The sequence below is a fragment of the Centroberyx gerrardi genome, chromosome 12, assembly GCF_048128805.1.
Source record: "Centroberyx gerrardi isolate f3 chromosome 12, fCenGer3.hap1.cur.20231027, whole genome shotgun sequence".
Taxonomy (NCBI): domain Eukaryota; kingdom Metazoa; phylum Chordata; class Actinopteri; order Beryciformes; family Berycidae; genus Centroberyx; species Centroberyx gerrardi.
Window position 1 is genome coordinate 18,014,326 of NC_136008.1, and position 22,668 is coordinate 18,036,993.

Consider the following 22,668-nt stretch of genomic DNA (forward strand, 5'->3'; position numbering starts at 1 on the left):
CTTTAAACCCCCAGTGAGTTTTGTTGCTGAGCATTGTTAGCCAAACTCTGCTTATTGTTTTTATTGCCAGAAAACATTTAGTTTACTCTCTAATAGAGGAGATAGTAGAGGAGCTAGTGGTTCAGGCACTGGCTTTAGAGCGTAGGACACTGGGAGAACTGTCATCTTAAAGCAAAGTGTAAAATCCACTATAAGCAATATTTTGACCATTTTAACATCATTTTAACAAGAGCAGAATTATAGCCAAAACGTATTTTGTTATTCTGATTTTGTCTCTTAAAGCCCACTATTTCATTTGCATTTTTATTTCTCCAGTTGCCGGTTCCTCACCCTTGCCACAGTAAATATTACCCATCTCCACTGCCTCAGAGGGTTTCTCATGGATCAGGTTCATCTGTGAAGAGAGACCAGGGAAATATAGCTTTGCCAGGCTCAGACCCGGCCAGTGGTTCCCTGTTGCTTTCGCTAACTGTTATGTAAATTCCTCAGTGATCCTGGCCCACATAACCCCACACCATGTCATTAGACCTCTGTTGGTTCATTTGTCACTCACTGCAGTAGTGCCCGCTAAACCGTCCTATTTCATCTGTGTAATGTGTGCTGTTATGCAGTGGGCTACCCTCACTGTACCCCCTAACCCACTGGCAGTACTGTAGGCTACCCAGAGCAAAACATTGGCTGTAATGTGAGAGAGTTGGCTGTACAGTAAAGAGAGAGTTGGCTGGTGAATGTAGACTAGCCCCAGCCAACAACAGCACCATTACCAGTCTGGAGGTAATGATAGTTGTTTGCCTTCTTAGAGTAAGGCAATTAGATTGATTATGGCTCTGATTTTGGAGTCTGGGTATATATATTTCAGTGCATTTTCACGTAGCGCTTAAAGAGTTTTTCATAAAATGAGGATATAGTCTGATATTCCCATTTGGCAACAAGAGCTTTTATTTCACATGCTCAGTGTGCGAAATATTGCCTGACCAGGTGAAAAAAAAGGCGAAAGCTGCGATCCATTTTTGGTTTCACCTATTACAGTAAATCCACAAGATGAAGATGAAGGGAAGGCAAGTTGAAGAAGGATTTTTTAAACCTTTAGATAATGTTCAAACTCAACTTTTGGAAGGCGTTCCTAATGTTTTGTGCACTGACTGTATGCAGCGTTGGCTTTAGAGAAGCGAACTTGTGATCAAAAGATTGTTGGTTGAAATACCAAAACTGTGAAGAAAGTTCGGGGATCCAGGCTAGTAGGCTTGATAATGTCGCCCTCATACTGCTCATGTGCCATTGAGCAAGGCACAGAACCAGCAGACTTAGCAGCTGCCAGGTGTGAATGTGTGTAAATATATGGACATGAAGCAGAGCATTGTTGAAAACCGGAAAGGGAGGTCAGTCAACCTGCCTGAGGGTAAATTTGAAACAATGGACGTCCAGGGGAATGTAGCTTGATATAATTTGATTTGACATGTGATTTTGACTTCTTTCACCTCTCTCTCTCTCTCTCTCTCTTTCTCTCTAGGTGGCCATCGCTCAGTTCAGTGACGATGCACGGACAGAGTTCCAGCTGAGTTCCCATGGCAACAAGGAAGCGCTGTTGGAAGCCATCCAGAGGATCAGATACAAGGGAGGAAACACCAAAACAGGTCGGGACAACAGGAGTAGTAGCTGCATTAGTAGGAGCGCTGTTGTAGTAGTAGTAGATAACGCTCAGCATGGCCACGATGGTATTTGCACTTATGGGCTTGATGAACAGACTTTGAGAAAGCATGCGTGCAGATGTGAAATTTGGGATAGCTCCATAAAAATGTCAATTTTTCTCTGAAACGGCTTCGCGACACTTGCTGAAACTATCACTCACTGCAGAGAAGAAGACTCATTTAGGATCAGGATTCCAAACAACCAGTTTGGGTTGTGAATATCTGTTTTCAAGGTGCAACACTCTCACTTACTGCAGTTACTATCATCTCCTCTCCCTCCTTCTCTGCTCTCTCCATCCACATTCTTTCTCCGTCTCCCCTCCTCCCTTGCCTCCCTCCCACTGTCCTCTCCTCTGTCCTTCTATTCTCTCCCCGTCTCCCCTTGTTTTCCCTTTAATCCCCCTCTCCCCTGCTCTCCTTTCTTCTCACTCTCCATTGTTTGTTTGTTTGTCCTTACTTCCTCTCTGCATTCCTCCTTTTTTTTATCCTTTCCTCTCTTGTTTACCTCCAACTCCCTCCTCTCCCTCTGTCCCAGTTCTCTCTCCTCTGTTAACCTCTCTCTCCACCTTCCTTCCTCATCCCTACCCTCATCCCCAAACACACGCGCACACACACACGCACACACACACACACACACTCGCTGTCACACACACACTTCCCTTCTAGTTTAGCACGTGGAAACAGGTGGTGTTTTAGCTGACAGGACAGTGTGTGTGTATGTGTGATCTACAGCAGAACAGAGAATAAACCATGAAATTTCATCTTCTCTACACAAAAGGAAAGACGAGGCAGCCAGCTCCCACAAGGTTAGGCTAGCACACAGCCACACACACACACACACACACACACACACACACACACAAACTCTCTCTCAGCGACGCACACACACACATATGCACACACACTTACGCTGCCCTGGGTGCCTCAGCGTAGAATTCATCTTCTTCACTAGCTGAAAAACTCTCTCTATTCTTCACAATGTCCTTATTTCCACTAGAGAAACCCTCACAGCTTATTTCACAGAGAAATATCTTTTTAATTATTTCACAAATCCAGGTCTTTCACTTGAAATGCATTGCTCTAGTCCATAGTAATGCATATTATATTGCCAATATACAGTAATTCTTCCCTAGTATATCTTGCACTTCTCATGGCATTTTCATTTATGCATTATTTCAAACCAACTGTATGCATTGTAATATACAATATTTCCTGCACTGTATATGGGGCTAAATTATTCATTTTACATTTCTGTGCTTTTCCACTCCTATTTCAGGCTAAATCCTGTGCATCTTACTGTAGATTATTTGCCTGTTCTGTATAATGTGTTTTTTATTCATGCATTAGTTTGTTTTGGTAGTTACTCCCAATGCGCTGTGAATCTGTATGCTAATGTGGTACTAGGATATAAATACAACACCATTCATACATATCGCTTTCTCTCTCTCTCTCTCTCTCACACACACACACACACACACACACACACACACACACACACACACACACACACACACACACAAACACACACGTGCATGCACATACAGTATATATACACTGGTTGTGATTGTGCCTAGACCTCCCTACAAACATCTTGCTCCTCTGATCCTTTGGGATGTGGACAGCGTTTTCTCTGGCGTTCAGGACTGAGGCTTACCACTGGACCCCTAAACTCCTTTTTTCTGTCCAAACCCAAACTATTCCTTTTTTTCTTTCTAAAACTCCTCAGAGATCCTCTCAAGGCCCCTGACTCTGCCTCAATCCCCCAAAGCCCTCAAATAGAGGACTGCATCTTTCTGTCTCTTTAACCCTTAGCCTTTGGCAGTAGTGTCTGTGTAGATGGGGAAGAACTGAATATTGCTGTTAACCGACAAGAAACCACATCGCTTTAATGCCATGTTGGATGTTTTCACTGTAATTGACAGCTGACTTTATCCCCTATGTGGGTAAAATGTCCCGTGACCCTGGGACCAGGCCAACACATTGAAAATGCAGAGTAAAATGTACACAAAAGTACAACAGCAAAAATTAACCAGTTTCTCTCAATTCCAGAAAAGTTTACTTTTGATTGAGATCGCTGTATAGTTTTATTTTTTTCATTAGATAGATGTAAGCGAAGAGAGACAGGAAAGATCAGGAGAGAGAGAGAGATTGATGACATGCAACAAAGGTCCTGGGCCGGATTCCAGGACGTCGCTGTGACATGGTATGAGCCTCAGACCACTGAGCCACCAGGACGCCCCGACCCAAAACATTTTTAACCTTGATTTATTCAGGGAAGGTTTGTTTCCAGCAGCACCCTGCGTCACACTTCCACACATTCACATCTGGGAGCTGCCCAGTAGCCCCACTATCTTGGCCGGCCGGCCGCAGAGCCGCTCCGCTGGAACAACTGGGGGTTAAGTGCCTCGTTCTCGGGCGCCTCAGAGGTTGTTGTTCTGTGAGGGGGGAGAACGTTACTCATGCACTTTCCATCCAGGCAAACCTTCAGTCATAAGCCCTCTTCTCTATACAGAATGCTACGTATGTAAATGATGCAGCGCTTTTAGACTCTACAATCTCTGTTGGAATTCCTTTACACTCCCAGTTCCCACTCCCACACGAGTGTGAGGACAAGAGCATGCTGAGGATTCAGTGTGTTGAAGCTGATATGCTGGGATTTGGCCTCTCATTATGCATTTGTTCATTAAGGCATTAGTCTGCCTTGGTGTGGGAATGATTGATTTAAAGTAGCTGCTGTTGTAATAGTCATTATCCCTATACATACATACAGTTGAGGTCAAAAGTTTACATACACTTGTAAGGGACATGTATATTATGGCAGTATTGGGATTTCAATTATTTCTGCAGCTGTTTTTTTTCTGTAACAGAATGATTGGAAAACGCACTTCCTTTTTCACAAAAAACATTCACAAATTTGGTTTCTTTAACAAATTTATTGTGTGTCTTCTGAAAATGTAACAAAATGTAATGGGTCAAAAATATACATACAGCACAGCTAGTATTTGGTTGCATGTCCCTTAGCCCTTTTCACCTCAATCAGCCACTTTTGGTGGCCATCAGCAAGCTTCTGGCAGAATTCTGGTTGTATCTTTGACTGCTCTTCTTGGCAGAATTGGTAGAGTGCAACCAAATTTGGTTCTCTCGTCTTTTCAGGACACTCCACATATTTTCAATGGGGTTGAGGTCAGGACTCTGGGAAGGCCATTCCAAAACCTTAATTTTAGCTTGATTTAGCCATCCCCAAACCACTTTTGATGTGTGTTTAGGGTCATTGTCCTGTTGGAACACCCCATTTTGTCCAAGATTTAACTTTCTAGCTGATGGTTTGATGTTGTCCTGAAGAATTCTGAGGTAATCTTCCTTCTTCATTATTCCATCCACTTTCTGCAATGCACCAGTTCCACTGGCAGCAAAACAGCCCTAGAGCATGATATACCTATAGCACCACTATACTTGACAGTAGGTACAGTGTTCTTAGGGTTGAATGCCTCACCTTTTCTCCTCCAAACATACTTCTTGTCATTGTGGCCAAATAACTCAATCTTTGTTTCATCTGACCACAAAACTCTCCTCCAGAAGGATTTTTGTTTGTCCATGTGATCAGCAACAAACTTGAGTCGAGCTTTAAGGTGCCGATTTTGGAGCAGGGGCTTCTGTCTTGCACAGTAGCCTCTCAGCCCATGGCGATGTAGAACTTGCTTGACTGTGGACAGTGACACCTGTGTTCCAGCAGCTTCTAAATCATGGCAGACCTGTTTTTTGGTGATTCTTGGATTACATCTGACCATCCGGACCAATTTTCTCTCAGCAGAGGGTGACAGTTTGGGTTTTCTTCCAGACCTTGGCAAAGAGACCACTGTTCCCAGTACTTTGTACTTACGAACAATTGTTTGCACTGATGATCTTGGGACCTGAAGTTGCTTTGAGACGGCCCCAAGTGACATTCCTGACTTGTGTAAATCTATTATGCGCTTTCTCAGATCTGTAGGCTACTGAACTCTTTGGACTTTCCCATTGTGATGTTTGTGGCTCAATCTAATGCGTGCAGTCAAACAAGCCCTATTTATACAGGCACAGAGAAGTTACCAGCTGTAGTCAATCACAATCACTAACAACAAGTTAAGAGACAATCTCATGAAGTGAAATGACATTTTAGAACTTTCTACGCCACCAAATTTATAATATAGGTTGCTGTATGTATATTTTTGACCCATCAGATTTTGTCATATTTTCAGAAGACCCACAACAAATTTATGAAAGAAACCAAACTTGTGTTTGTTTTTCATGACGGAAGAGGTACATTTCCCAATCATTCTGTCACAGAAGAACAGTTGCAGAATTAATTGAAATCCCCCAACTGCCATGACATACATGTCCCTTACAAGTGTATGTAAACTTTTGACCTCAACTGTATATATACTGTATATATACTATATATTGTATGTATATATTGTATGTATGTATGTGTGTGTGTGTGTGTGTGTGTGTGTGTGTGTGTGTGTGTGTGTGTGTGTGTGTGTGTGTGTGTGTGTCTTTGGATGATTGATTTTCATGATCTGCATACTTATTTGTGCTAATCCCTGACTCTGCCTGACTGTATATTCAGACTGAGCGTGTGTGTGTGTGTGTGTGTGTGTATCCATATGTGCTTGTGGGCAAATGTGTTGGGTGATTGATTTCCAGTCACTACAGTCGTATTGCAGTTAATCCCTCTGTATGCATGTGTGTGTGTGTGTGTGTGTCTGTGTGTGTTGTGGTGATTGACTTCCAGTATCTGCAGCAGTATTACTGTTAATCCTTAACTGTTCAGTAATATATTCACACAAAGAGATTAGTCAGGACATGACTGGCCCCGTTCTATCATTTATTTAGCCAGTCGTACTCCTTCCTGCTTCAACCATAGCGTTGCTGTTGTGTGAGAACCTCATGGCCATTTTGTGATTTTCATTCTTGAATTAAAGGTTTATAAGGTCTTTTATGGGTTGAGGAAGCATCAGTGCTCTAAAGGCCAATGAAACCCATTCAAAATCCATTGTATAGTTTCAATAATGTATTTGATAATCCGGCTTTCTTCCTTTAATTCTTAAAATTGACTTTTCGAAGATTAGAGGATTTCATAGCTCTTTGAGTTCATAATAACAGAGTGAAAGTGTTCGAATTTCTTCTAATACTGATTTCACCTGCAGTCACAAGAAGCCAGAGAGGGAAAAAGGGTCTCACTGTTAGAACAAGGGATTAAGCTACACCAAGGCTTTGGATGCTAAATAAGGAGAAATTGTTTAAACGATTTTATTTCTGTTTTCTCATATAGAGTTGCTTCTGTTCTACAGTGTCTCTGTTCTCAGTTGAACAGTTTGGATTGTTTCACCGAGACCAGTAAACTGTTCTTTGACTGGAGGCTAAATCTAAAGAGAAAGAACCAAACTGAGAATTGATGGAAGACACGGATTATTTCACACATGCAGCATGGACACACAGAGAGGGACAGCTGATTGATGATGGGCTCTTGAACCCAAGACCCATGGGCACCTTCCTTCCTTTTTTTTTTTTTTTTGGTCTTTCTTACCCTCTCTGTCTTTCGCTTCTCGTGCACCTGACCCCTCTCTTCTTCTTTCCTCCTATCTCTTCCCTTCCTCCTTACCTTCTTCCTCTACTCTCTATGTCTTCTCATCTGCCCCGCTCTGTCCTGTGTCTCACTTCATGCCTGGGTAGCTGCTGTAATTCCAGTCTGACCCGGCGTGATCAGAGGACAGTGTAGAAGCAGATGTATTACTGGCAGATATCTGACAACACAACACTTTACAGGCCAGCACTCCATCATTTGTCTTCACTGACAGCTCAGCATCGAAATAGACCCAGACAGGGAGGTGGAGGGGGGGTGGTTTGGTTAGAAATTGGGACAGAGAGAGAGGAGGATTACATGGCACACACCATACACACATAAATACACTCACACACTTTCTTACACACACACACATGCACACCACACACTCACACACGTGCAATATGTGGTCGGTCAACCGATGGGCCATTTGCTGCATCGGTTCTTGTCTGGTATTGGCTTTGTTACCAAGTTCCCTAGATACTCAGTAATACCTCTCTTTATACCTCAACCCCCCCCTCTCCCACACACACACACACACACACACACACACACACACACACACATATGAAGAAGGACAGAGGGAGCGGATTAGGCTAATGCTAGTGATTGTCCATTTAATTATGAAAAGGTCACATTGAAATTAGTATGATCTATATGAACTATTAATACAGATCCTGGTGGACAATATGCAGATATTGATGTTAAATAAAAATCACCTGTGTGTGTATGGGGGAGTGCTTATGTGTTGGCTTGCATGCACTTTATTTTGTAAATTGGTCAGTCAGTTTGTCCTGTAACTTTGGGTGACTGGACCGTGGCTCTGAATAACACTGTTACCCTCTGACGACGATGATCACAATCATCATCTGTTCAGAGTTTATTGGTTCAGTTGCAGTCGAGTTCACTTCAGTTGTCAGCAGTGGAGAGAGGGGCTCATGGCATAATACAAGTATAACAGAGCATAATAACTTGCCCCCGAGTTTGTTTCACCTTGGTATTCAATTGGATTTTTTTTTTCTTCAGAATTGCATTGGAGTATTTTTTAGGGGCTTGCAGCAATGATTTACATGTTAATCTGTTTTTAGGAGCCTTTAAGTTACTCAGTGCCATATAATAATTATGGGCTCAATAACAGTTTCTTCTTAACAGTGCGAGGAAAAAGTAGAAATGCTTTTATTGAATAAGTAATTGTCCCGCAAATCAATTGTTAAGTTTCCCTAAATTGAAATAATAAAAAAGTGCAAGTACATTAATATGGTACTAAAGGACCATACTTGAATAAAACTCCTTAGTCATGCTGAGCCTTAGACATTATCCATCTTAATGGCAATTTTTGACAACTTAATTAACATACTGTATGTAACAGCTTTGATAAAACTTTGCTAAATAATTTTGGTGATAGTTGTTGAAGGAAGGGAGAGCACTCATCACTCAATTCATGCACCTGATTTCCTGGGATCTATTGGTTAATTGATTGACTGACATATTGGACATAGCCAGACTTAGAAGAAGTATAGCTTCATATCAGCTAGAAGCGGCATGGACAGGGTTCTAATGGCTGCTTATTTGATTGATCTATCTTTCTCTCCTATCAGGTCGGGCCATCAAGCATGTGAAGGAGTCCATTTTCACCCCAGAGGGAGGGGCCAGAAGGGGCGTTCCCAAGGTCTTGGTTGTCCTGACTGATGGCCGTTCCCAAGACGACGTCAACAAAATCTCCAAGGAGATGCAGATGGAGGGTGGGTATTTTCCAGACAGATACACATATCAATAACGACATCACTGATTTGTAAAAGTGCTGTACTAGAAGTGTCAAAAGTGAAAAAAGTGAAAAAAAGTTTCTTAAATAGATTGGTAACTTTTTGACACTGGATGTATGTGATTTGTTGAAATTAATGAGATGGATGGTGTGGCATTGTCCTTTGTATTTTCCCATACTCTGTAGTCACAGACAAGATGGAATAAATATGTGCTGTAAAACGAGACGCCGCAAACCATCCCCCCACCCCCTCACCACCAACCCCACCCTAACCAATGTTTTACACATTATATTAGCAATTGGTTATACAGCTATGACTTTAACGATGTATTATTCTTGCAGGCTGTATATTTGCCACATTTTACTGTTATAGGCTATCTGACACTTCGTCCATTGGTTGGAAACCTATAACTCTAACCATGCGTTTCATTCCCAGGCTGCATTATCTTTTCCATTGGCTTTAAACATGTAATGAATCTTCCTGTTTCACTCCATTCCCAGGCTATATTATCTTTGCCATTGGCTTTGCGGATGCCGACTACGGGGAGCTGGTGAACATAGCCAGCAAGCCCAGCGATAGACACGTCTTCTTCGTGGATGATTTGGATGCTGTGAAGAAAATAGAAGAGCAGCTCATTACCTTTGTCTGCGAGGCCGCTACTGCTAGTGAGTAACACAACCTTGTGTGTATGAGAGAGAGAAAGAGAAAGAGGGAGAAAAAGAGAAAGGGGAACAAAGAGAGTGAGAAAGAGTCGGACATATACAGACAGAGTGACAGAGGCTGACAGAGAAAAGAGAAATGATGCATGTTGGCAGAGAAAGGTAGTCCTTGACTGGGGAGGTGAATAGGGGAGTGAACGTGTAATTAATTTGTTTGAGAATTTGAAATACTGGGGATGAATTAACAGACTATCTTTCTTTTCTATCTTTCAGCTTGTCCATCAGTTCTAATGAGTGGCAATACAATGGCAGGTAAGACCTGGAAATCACAGAAACAATCCAGAACACATAGCATTCACAGAGCGTCCATCCACTGTAATGATAGTGCTAACGATGGTGACCAGGAGGAGGAGGATGGTGGTGATGATGATGATGATGATGATGATGATGGTGATGATGATGCTGATGTCTCCTGCAGGTTTCCGTATGATGGAGAAGTTTGGCCTTGTAGAGAAGGAGTACAGCACTGTGCCTGGAGTTTCTCTGGAGCCGGGTTCATTCAACAGCTTCCCCTGCTACAGGTTACACCGAGACGCCCTGGTGTCACAGCCCACCAAGTAGGTTAATTAGTTAGTTAGTCAGCTAATTAGTTTATAATAAATACTTACTAGCTTCCTTCAAAAGCATCCCCTGTTGGAGACTACACTGTGATACACTGGTACCACAACCCAACACCCAAGTTAACATAGATTATGTAGGTAGTTGGTAGTTAATTACATGGTAAGTAATGCAGTGAGTTACTTAGTTAGAATATAGCGAGGGTGTCACCTGTCATGCTATACAGGTGGTGGGTGAGTCCAGTACAATCAGTGCATGCTATCCAATCCTACACACAACCATTTTAGCTTGAGTTTCTTAGCCTTAGTGTTTCAAAGAGTTATTTTCAGCCTAGTCCGTGTTTATCCATCCATGTTTTCTTGCAAAGAGACACTCCCTTCCTCTACTGGAGACTCTACTGGAAATGGGGCGTGGTAACTGTTAGTGGCCAGCAGGACACAAACACCAGAGCACTTTGAATTATCAGCCAGAGGTACACACAGGGTCCTTGAACTATTCAGCGTTACTGCCAATGAAAATGACTTGACTTTCTCGCTAATAGCAAACCACAGGAGAACTAACATAAACATTTCGCCCTCACATCTCAAAGATTTCCTCTTGGATTAATAGTACTGTGTCTTTGTTTGGTTTATCTAAGACACCAGGGTTCAAGTCGCACCTGGGCTGTGTTATATTTGCTGTCTTGCACGTCCCACAAACAGTGCTTCCCGCCAACGCTAACAGCCAAGAGCAGTGATCCCTGAAGATTGTACAATTTTGAGCCTTTTTCTGTCTAGCTGCCACACATTAATCTGATGATTTAATCTAAATATACTGTATGCATCCTATATCAGTCACTTCAGGAAACTAACATTTTTTTAAGTAGCCGCCACAAATATAACAAGGAGGTGTTACTTTGACCTATTACCGCAAATTTACTGCAGAATGCCCCTCAGATCCTCTTAAAAAACAACAGGGAATGCAATTTTCACAAATCGTGACATTTTTACCATAAGGAACAGTCTAATGAAAAGACTAATCAGGAAGTAGCTCGTTGCAATAATTTATTTGACATGCAATTTTCACTAATCCCTGTAATTCTTACAGCACATTAACACAGAAAATGGAGCAAATTGACTTTTGACAATTTTTCAGAAAAGCCACTGCTAAATCAAACGTGTTGTGTCACAGTAATCACAGAAAAACTGTGAAAACTGCATATGTCCTGGGGCCTCATGTAAAAAATTTGCATAGATTTGCCAATAACAATCTGTGTATATAAAGAGGCAGAAACATAATTACACACATTTATTCTCAGATTTATAGAAGGCTGGTTACACCACCAGCTCAGCTATTTCATGTTAGAAATCAAAATCAGCTATGAATTTGTGTATTTCCGACAGAAAATCCGACAGTCAGCCATGAACGGTTGTTGAAACGCCACATTTTTGCCAATGTAATAGACTCTCTGTGAGTTCTTTGCTATGGTAGTAGATGATTGCCAGTCTTAATAGCCTAATTTGTCCAAGCTGACCTGAGCAGCACAGAGACCACCCCAAACATAAGCTCAGACTATTAAGGATCACATGTCTGTTTTCCCCCATATGGATCCTATATAGATCATATATCTGTTTGAATCATCTGGATTTTATATAGCTCACACTGGGGCCTTGTAGGAGCTGTTATAGAATATATTTTGGTTAAGACTGCGCTCAATTGGTATTTACTAAGGTGTTGACAAAGATTAAAGGTGCTAAGGTCACAGCTTCAGGTTTCATTAAGAGTTTCCACGTTCATTAAGGGTTTCAAGTCCTTGCTTATTTAGGGCACAGCTAAGATGAATATCCCTCTGTGTGTGTGTGTGTGTGTGTGTGTGCATTAGGTACCTCCACCCTGAAGGCTTACCCTCTGACTACACCATCTCTATGATGCTCCGTCTACTTCCTGAGACCCCACAGGAGCCCTTTGCATTGTGGGAAATCCTCAACAAGGACAACGAGCCGTTGGTGGGACTCATCCTGGACAGTGAGTCTCAACCACAAGTGTTTTTGTTTCCTAATCTCTTCTAATCTCTTGCCTCACCAAGCATATTAATAATGACAAAGCGCACCAGTGACCAAAATAACTGTTATTGTCGCATCTTGACTAAAGAACTTTGAAGTAAACTGATGATGGCAAAGAGTGCGGAACCGTCACGTGTCTCTTTGTACTAAGAGTGTACAGCAACAAGGTGGCAAGATAATTATTCAGATAAGAACTCAGCCACATTTTCTGAGAATCAAAAGCAAAGATGTCTTGTCTACTCAGTGATCCGGTCAGTCATTTTGTCAGCTTCTCATCTTTTGGCTAACAAAGACACCAACTGCTTCACCATCTGTGAGCTCAGTTTTTCTTTGCATGGTGCAAATCTCATTATCACTCATAATATCACATGTATTATTGTAATAATGGGGAGGGTGTTATCATGTTGCCCTCTGATGGTTGCATTCAAAGCTCAGTGAAAAAGGCTGGACTTCTCCATAGGGAACCTGATACAAAATTAGATTACAGGATATATCAAATTAAACATGACAGGGACACCATTTCCATATTAAACCAGTGTTGCGTAATTGCTCAATATTGCCTAAGACAAAGTTTTTAATGGTGATTTTCTAAAGAATGAATGCAAACAGCAGAGGCACTAATTTTCCCCTTTGCTCCCCAAACCAAAGACAAACAAAGGCCACTCTTTGCTGTAGTTGTAGGTATGAGTAGTCGCAACCTAGGCTTGAGCACTGTCCTTAAAGTTTTCGTGTTGTCTTGTTCGTTGTCTTGAGAATAAAGAATAAGAAAAAGCAAGGAATTAACTCCCTGTTTGCTGCATAGAAACCATTTAGATTTTTGGCATGCGATCTTGTTGCTAATATTGTCCAGTCTGGCTAAGATCAAAATTGTCCTCACTTATCAAAACATTTTTGGGGTCTAATGATAAATGCTATATTAACAGTATTGCTGTTCCTGATTTAATGTATTTTATGTGTCTTTTGTAGCTGTCATTACACCTGCCCAAGGACTGCAGTTGAAAATTAGCCAAGATGGCACATTTACAGAAATGTCTATTAATGTGCACTGTCCCTGTAACTTTAAACTGTATAAATAAAATAAATAAATGATAAGGCCCCAGACAGAGACAGTGGCCAATTAGATGTACAGGGCAAGTGTTGAAAATCCCCAAGTTTTATCCCTAACTATACACGCCAACCTTCTCTTTATCTCTCCTCCCCCGCCACCACCCAGACTCTGGAAAGACCCTGACGTTCTTCAACTACGACTACAAAGGAGACTTTCAGACCGTCACCTTTGAGGGAGCTGAAATCAGAAAGATCTTCCATGGCAGCTTCCACAAGGTTGGTTTCTCAAACTCTTCATCAGTGTCTCATAAATGCTATCCATTCCAAGGCTATAACCTCCAACAATCCTCCTGAAACATCTGTCATGATAGTTTGGATGAGGTTTATTTTTCAAGTTGTCAGAATCACGTACATTTGACTTGTACACATGACATATACCAGGTATTTATCCTGGTGGATTGGCATAAGATAGGGCGCACACAGAAAGCAAGCACAAACAGAAACAAAGAAGAAAACAAATGAAGAAAATGAATGTTTGTCAGCTCAACCACGCTTATCTTCAGTGGTAATTTCCATGAGGTTTGTTTCAAACTATTCACCAGTCACTCAGACTGGTCAGTTTATCCTCCTGTTAGATATTTTCTGACAAAGACGATTCTTTTCATATTTGCTGAAATTCCATCCAAGTGTTTTTATTTGAATTATGATGCATCAAATTAAAAAGTGAAAATGAATGGAAATTAGAAAAAAACATCTTCTGACTTGGGGCGAAAAGTTTTTGTGAATAAAGAAATTATGCGATAAATAGTGTTGCAAACACATTTGCTGAATAAATAATGTCAGCTTAATAGCATTTGGCTTGAATGGCCCGGTGAATGGTTCAATTTCATTGCAAAACAGTTGAGCATGAAATATCACCAACATTAGCTGACACAAAAGAACAATAATAATTTGCCCAATACTAATCAATTCTTAAAAGACTCTCTCTCTTTTTCTCATGGATGTGTTTTTTTGAAGTAGCTCTGTGTTCAGGAAGCCTATTTACTGGCTTCGGCCCAGCTGGTGGAAATGGACCTTTGCATGTAACTTTTTGCAACATTTCTAAAGTTTGGTTAAAATTTGCTTGCAGATGGTGGATGTGGATGAAAACATAGCTAGAAAATTAATAGAGGATAGGCTAAAAGTCTTAATAGGATTCTGTTCAAATCAAATCAACACCAACCAACTTTCACACACTCTCTCTCTCTCTCTCTCTCTCTCTCTCTCTCTCTCTTTCTCTCCCCCTCTCTCTCTCTATCTCTCTCTCTGAACTCTCAAAATGTCAGGGAGTAGCTGTCCATCATTCTCTCTGTCTTTCGTCTTCTCGGTTGTTTTCTGTCTTTGTTAGAGAACATGACAATGTTCAGATAGGTAACAGCTGCAGAAGACTGTCTGGCCAGGGGGAGTGTGTGTCTTCATTTAGACAGGATGACAAGTGAATGACAGGAGTGTGTGTATGCGTGTGTGTCCATCTAACGGGATTACCATATGAAGACACCTTGTGTGATGGCAGGAGTACCAGCAGGATCTGTCACTGCTCAATGAAACACACACACACACACACACACACACACACACACACACACACACACACACTGAGAGAGAGGGACAGAAAATAGAAAGACCCAGGGAGGGGAAGGGGCGAGCAAAGAAAGACATAAAGATGACAATGAGAGTGAGACAGAAAAAGTGAGAGAGAAATACAAAGACACACAAAGGGAGAAACAGAGAGATGGAAACACAAAACTAGACAATGGAGAGACAGAGAAATGTAGATCTTCAGTCGGGAACACACTCGTCATGAAGTTAAAACCATTATAGTATGAATGGTTATACCGTTGTATTTGGCGGTGCAGGTTCTGCTCCCTGTTTGAATCCAAGCAGCATGCTAAAGAGTCAGCGGGGATGACAGTCAAACCCTCCCAGTATACAGAACAGAACCCAGCAGACATACAGTATATCATGAGATCTGGAATACATCATTTCAAGAGACAAGCCTTCAGAAACATAACATCGCAAGTATATTGTTTAATAAGGAACCAGACAGGAGGCGTCTGGGGTGGTGGAGGGGGAAAACAGCAAAACCTGTAACAGCAACGCGGCAGGTAGGAACCACAGAGATGAATGAGGAGCTGACAGCTTAAATGGACCGCTTTGTTTGAAGCACCGAACGTGTTTGGTGTTTGTTTGCATCGGCTGACGATCAGCTGATGTGGCGCGCATGACTTAATGTGTCTTCCCTGAACTATTAGATAGATTACATTGGATAGGAGAAGAGAGAGTAATCTACTTAAACAGAATAACTCACATATTGCTAAACCCATATTACGATTCAGAAGTTCTCTAAGCATGCTATTTCTCTATCGCCATCTACCAGAATGATGAAATGTCTCTCATTGCAAATGTGAGCCAGTGAAAGCTGCCCCTTATGCACTGCAAAAAATGACAGGTTTAGTAAATGTTTTTATCTTTCCTTTGGAGTTATCCAGCTTAAAGTATTCCACAATATCTTAAGTGAAATTAGGATGGGTTATCCATTAAGGTTTGTACCTGCACAGAAAGGAGAAAGAATGATAAAATGACTATTGGAGAAAGAAAAGAAGCAAAAAGCAAGAGATGTGCTGCCCATGAAAGCCGTAGCCGTCTGGTGGGAGAGGAGAGTCGGGATCGGGGAATGTATTTATTTCTCAAAGGAAAAGATGAGATAGTGTTATGTGACTGATAAAGTGATACTATCATGTTGTAAATGAGGTGGTTGGATCCGTTTTCCTGAAGATTTAGGACCCGATGATTAATCCAGATGTAGACAAAATGTCAGCCCCAACACTGTAAACTGAAACTGGGGATTGGAGACATTTTTGTCGTCCTCAAATTGACTATCTAGTTTGAATATATATTGTCTGTCAGCATTTTGTATCCACTGTAAGTCTACATTTTTGTTATGATAGGGTAAGATGGTACAAAAAGCTTATTTAGATTATCTGGATCGAGGCTTTAAGAGACTGATGAGGTGGGAGAGTGGGAGGATTCAGACAGTTGCAAAATAGTAAAGGAATATACTGGATTACTTGGAGGAGACATACAAGTGCTAAATTAATCTTTTCTTGTAAGTGATGTGCACACTTTTGAGTTTTAAGTCTCTAGCAAGATTAATCAAACACAAGTTGAAATGTTCAAAACCTAATTCAGGTGTATGTTTTGCCTGTGACTGAAAGGATTAGTATTATGTACATGAGGATGTGTTGGAATCAAATCAGTCAGATTTATGTTACTTTGAACAGAGTAATGGACACTGAGGACTTTTCTCATCACACAATAGGAATTAAGTGAAAAGCTTTCCTAAAATAGAATTTGCATGTCCTATTCCTATCACCTTAGACAGACTTACCTGAGACTGGAATAACTCATGAACAACTCTCTCCCAAAGTAAAAATCCAAAGAACCAAGAGTCCGACCTGTTTTCTCACCAAGAGACAAAACCTGGCTCAGTTTTTGTTGACAACGGACTCCTTCCCACCTACTTGCTTGCTTTTCATAGTGAAAATGACATGCGATCACGATACGAACAGAATTCAGACCATGAGAATGCACATAAATACCAGGTGTAAATGCAAAGTGCGTGATCAGATTGATCATTATCCAGATAGCATATTCAGGTACAGATCTATTTTAATACCAGGTGTAAATGGGGCCACATGTCCAGAAAATCCTGGCTGCAGCTGCTGTCCAAAAAGTTGGCCTCCTATTCACTGTCAATGAAACAGCTTCAGGACGTGTTCCTTTGTATCACAGACTCCAGAAGTCAATACATCACCCACATGTCAATCTACACTTTGGACATGCCTATCAACACTAGAGATGTTTGGTCTTGTTTAAAACTCAACATCACTGAAATCGTTTGCATTTACACAGTTATCAGACACAGAAGTATAGAGTTAACTTTATTTCTGTTCTGACTACTGCCGGAGCAAAAAAAAACAATTATACGATTTTTCCACAAGCAACAGTTGCCAAGTTGCTCATTAAACACTGACGATGTCTCCATCTGTAATGAGTGTTGACAATCTTCGTTGCATTTTTGCCACACATAACAATAGATTGAATAGGTGTGGTCATGTAGTCATCTTTGGCCGACTTGTCATCAGAAACACACTGAGCAGAAGGAGCGAACTTTGCTCTGTTGAAAAGTTAAAACAGCAGTGTGTTTATGTGGATTAACAACTGAGTGTGATTTAGCAGCATCTTTGGCCTGATGGTTCAAATATTGCTGACTGGAGGGGACAGGAAAGGGGGAAACACACACACACTGAGGTAGACTGGCACGCTCAGGGGCACACATACATGCAATCACATGCACTCGCTCAGTGCGTATGCATACATACTGTATATGTACACTGTATGCACATGTACACACACACGCACACATGCGTACATCCAAGCATGCGTGTGCACATTTTTAAGTGCGGGTCAGAGACAGTGGAGTCAGCAGAAATGCTGATAGCCTCATCTCCTCCAACCCACATTATCTCACACAGCTTGTTTGAAAACTGCCATAACAATTTAAGTGTGTGTGTGTGTGTGTCTGTGTGTCTGTGTGTGTTTGTCTACGTGTGCCAATTTTCCAGTTGCACCATTGTATCAGAAACACTATTTCATTTTGTGCTTACACCTTGCCGAGAGGTGGGATAAGGTGAAATATGCTGATTCTCCTCTTCCACTCCTCTTCTCCTCTCCCTCCCTTTCCTAAACTATAAACTTTCTTCCCATTTTCCTCTCCTTTCCTCTCCTCTCCTCTCCTCTCCTCTCATATTTCATTGTTAAGATAGTGATGCTCTGGTATAAACAGTGCTATTTCGTCTTTTACTGCTAGCCAAAAAACATGCATGAGAACACTGTAGTTTCATGTTACTTGTTATGATGTTGAGTTACTATCTACACTGAGCGATAAATATGCCAAATACTCTCATTTAAGGAAGCACAGACTCTATTTGTAAAAATCTACGCAAGGAAGAACACTTGGTGATTCTACTCTTTCTGCTGATTTTGTTTTGTTTTCTAATTCTATTTCGTGAAGATAACATTATGGGGAAAGCTCCGTGTTTTGGGTTTTTGCTATCAAAGTACATTGGAGTTGTTATTCAATTTGCGAGATTGCAGCAAAGTCATATGCAGTATGACAAAGATAATGTAGTATTGTCAGCGGTTTAAGAATAGCAAGTAATTTCTCCCTTGTTTGAAAAATGATAAGGGAAAAAAGAGAGACTGTGATAGAGAAAAAATAAAGCCATCTGTTGACAAAGAGAAGCAAACAAATGAGGTGCTTTTTATTACAGAGAGATATCGTTGATGTGTGGGACAGCAGTAGCATTAGAAAATACAATAATGTCTGTTTATCTGTGTGTGTGTGTGTGTGTGTGTGTGTGTGTGTGTGTGCCTGTGCCTGTGTGTACGTGCATGTCCCTGTGTATATCTGTCCCTGTCTGTGTTTGCGTGTGTGTCCATGCTTGTCTTTTTTTGTCTGTGCGTGTGTGCGTGTGTGTGTGTGTGTGTGGGGTTGTCTGTGTGGTTGTGTGTATGTGAGAGAGAAAGAGTGAGAGAGAGAGAAAGAGAGAAATAGGCTAATTCATCTTGTGCTGGCAGTGGTATTAGCTGTGGATACTGTAGATCCCAGCCAGCCATCTGACCTGCCAGGAACAGCACAGAGTGCAAAAAACATTATGCTACTTATATTTCTTATATTTTATCCTCATTTCTGTGTTTTCTGTGTTTTTTTTTTTCCTTTGTTATGGACGCTGGTTTTTAACACTCCACCTAACTCTCCATTTTGAGCTATGTCTCCTATCAGGTTTGTTGTTCTCTGATGAGTTAAATTAAAGAAAAACAAACAAACAAAAACCAAAATGGTTAATTGGTTTAATCAGAATTTTGCCTGTTTCAGTCAACTTTTAATTCATCCACTCATGACAATGCAATTCAAGAATCAAGATGCCTATAAAGGAGACACCTTGTGTTGGTACCATGGGAAATAAAAGGTTCTTTGATTTTTCAGCTTTTACCATAAGGCAGGTCCTCTCAGCTCTGACAGTTGTCAATATCAGAAAAGCAGCAGGTCCAGATGACATTGACCCATGATTTTTAAAACTTTCTGCAGACATTATCAGTGCTAAAGAAAAGAGTTGCCAATCTCAGTGTGACTACCCTTGTTAAATAAAGAAGAAATACAACACAAAAATAAGGAATGCAATATTGTTGTTTTTAAATAAGCTCTTGATTAACTTAAAATCAAACAACAAGAGGATTGATAGTGGTTTCAGCACTTTAGCTCACAACAGGATCAGTGGATGGGAGCCTACAAGCTACTGTGCCTTAGCATCATCTCAAAAGCATTAGCACAGATGTAAAACTAAGAAACTTGTTTAGTTGCTTGCAGCTGTCAGCAGACACCTTCATACATGCTTTTTAGAGACATCTTTTCCCTTCATGGCCCTGTGTTGTTTTGTGTATTTGGTTGTTGGAGTGACTCTTGCTCATTTTCTTCTAGAGAGAACATTTTGTTCAGTTTTGTTATGTAGGGAAGGCAATGTTTGTTCTTCTGAAAAGAACACCAAGATTAGACAAAGTATGCTGTGCTCTCTTTGTACTGTAATATGCTTGTCCATATTTGTAGGGAATAGGATGGAAATAATAATATATTTCATATTTGTATTCATTCAAAATACTGGGAAAAAAACCTCTGTCAGATGAAAGTTGCCTGGTGAATGATTGTAAATGTGTGTAATGGTTGTGTAATTTGCCATAAAGAATTGTTAAAATATATAGTGCAGTACATCTGGGTTTGCACGAAACAGTGAGGATAGTATTGTCATATTATTCTGTATGATTCCCAATGCTAACTGCTCCATCATTTGTTTTCAGGCAGCCATTAGACCAAGACATATTCAGCCAATCTCATACTGTGGCAGTAAAGTATAGATTAAAAAACACACTTGCTTACTGATTCCTGCTACTGTGGCCAGGTTTGCCAGGTTGGCCAGGTTATAAAAAAACATGTTTACATCTGAAGTGTAAGAGGAAAGGAATCACTCAAATAGTTAACTTTGAAGCATAAACTGCCTCCAGTCTGAAAATGAGTCTGAGTCACTGTTGGAGTAAATGACTGAGCTTGGAGGAACCATGTAGCCTCAAGGAGAGTGATTGGCACCTTTAACACGGGCACACACACTCGGGCGCACACACACACACACATGCACACGTACATTGGTATTACCCTACTTAGACATTCCCTTGCCCTACATTCATTCCCTAACCACTAACATTAACCTTAACAGTAACCACTAAATGCCACAAAATACCGACAAAATGTCCTCACCTTGGAGGATTTTCATCATCTCTCTATCACAGGAATAAAAGTACAACACACACACACACACACACACACACATAGACACACACACACACACACACCGTGTCAGGCCCAGTGAAGTGTGCAGAATGGAGGATGAGAACAGAAAGCCATTATAAAGCAGCCGTCCAGACGTCAGCAGAGGAATGGGCTCTGACACTCAAATATGAACTTTGTCTAACTCCACATTAGCTGTACCTTGTTACTGTGTGTGTGTGTGTGTGTGTGTGTGTGTGTGTGTGTAGGTGTCTGTTGCACACATGCATTCATGTTCCTATGAGTTTGTGTGTGTGTATGTGTGAGAGAGAGAGCGAGCGAGCGAGAGAAAGCCTCCTATAATGGTGAAACATGCTGATAGTAATACTCTAGTTTATTACAATCCCTAGCCTGGATCCAAGCTCTTTGCTCATTAACCATGTGACCATTTGAATTTCACGGTTCGTGGGATTGGCAGTGGTTTCCTCCAAGGAGGCAGTTTGAGCTCACAGGCATCCAACACTCTGACTGGACGGGCCAATTTGTGTGCTAGATGCAGTTAGCTGTGTTTCTATGAACCCACGTGAGCAAAGGAACTGTTTGTCACTGTGATTAGTCAGGAAAGAGCTACACCTATGGTTGTAATACTATTGGTCTACACACACACACACACACACACACACACACACACACACACACACACAACACAGAGGGACTCTGTTTTTTCCTGGCCAATTACAGAGTGCAAACTGAAAACGCTGCACTTACATTGATATTACACCTGTGGTTGATTGACTCCATCCATTGTGTGTGTGTGTGTGTACAGGCATTTTAATGCAATAGTGAAGGTTAATACAGCCTAGATGACGATTGGATACTGAGACGAAATACTTCCTAAAATAAAGTGACAGCCCATCTATATTTCCTTAAATCGTTGCCGGTTTATCATAGATTTAAGATGTTTGAGTCAATTAGAGTCAAGTAAATGCCTTAACATTTCCAAAATCTATCCACTCTGCAGGTGGTGTTAGATTTTGCTGTTGTTTGGGAGATGCTGTAAAACTTTTCTAACACGCCCTGTCTCTTCTCCTCCATACAGCTCCATGTAGCCATCAGCAAGACATCGGCGAAGGTGGTGTTAGATTGTTCTGTGGTCGGAGAGAAAGCCATCAGTGCAGCTGGCAACATCACCATCGACGGCGTGGAGATCCTGGGACGGATGGTCAGGTCCAGAGGCAGACGGGACAACTCCGCTCCGGTCAGTATGAATGCTTGTGTTTGTCACTGTACAGTACACTCGGAATAGAGTTGTGTGTTACAGACAGGGAAAGTCAAGGACGTCAGGAAAGTAGATTCTCCTGGGAAGTTAGGGAATACTAGGGAATTTTACAAATAGGTCACTTTAGTATTTCAGTAATATATGAGAATGTGTTTTACAATCTGTTTCACACATTCATTGCGATAGATGTTGGTTTTCAGCTGTTTTACTCCCACAGCAAGCCCAGCTGTAGTGGAAACCGGACTGATTACCCCTTTAGAAAAACAGGAAATAAAAAAATAGGTGGAGGAGGAAGCACTCCGACTTAGTTTTGGAAAACCATGGAAAAGTCATGGAATTTCACATAAGGGCCATGGGATGGGAAACTTTAACATCTTTAACATCTTTAACACATTATTTTTCAATGCAAGTGTGCGAAACAACCTGTTATTTCAGCACATTTATTTTTACACTTTATATCTTTACAGTTATGTTCCACCAACTTTGTTAATATACTTATTTATCTTACTGTCAGGTTTCTTAAACTATGGCTTGGGACCCCCAACATGGGTTG

The 22,668-nt window shown here is 41.1% G+C and overlaps 1 protein-coding gene across 1 annotated transcript in view; it reads left to right on the forward strand.

Moving 5' to 3' along the window:
• col14a1a (collagen, type XIV, alpha 1a) overlaps positions 1-22,668 on the forward strand; it is a 137,538-nt gene that overhangs the window by 76,298 nt on the left and 38,572 nt on the right. Inside the window, exons 26-33 of the mRNA XM_071901633.2 lie at positions 1,511-1,634; positions 8,889-9,032; positions 9,554-9,718; positions 9,986-10,024; positions 10,191-10,329; positions 12,192-12,334; positions 13,586-13,695; positions 21,936-22,094. Of these exons, the coding sequence (XP_071757734.1) occupies positions 1,511-1,634; positions 8,889-9,032; positions 9,554-9,718; positions 9,986-10,024; positions 10,191-10,329; positions 12,192-12,334; positions 13,586-13,695; positions 21,936-22,094 (1,023 nt within the window). The remainder of the gene's footprint in view (positions 1-1,510; positions 1,635-8,888; positions 9,033-9,553; positions 9,719-9,985; positions 10,025-10,190; positions 10,330-12,191; positions 12,335-13,585; positions 13,696-21,935; positions 22,095-22,668) is intronic.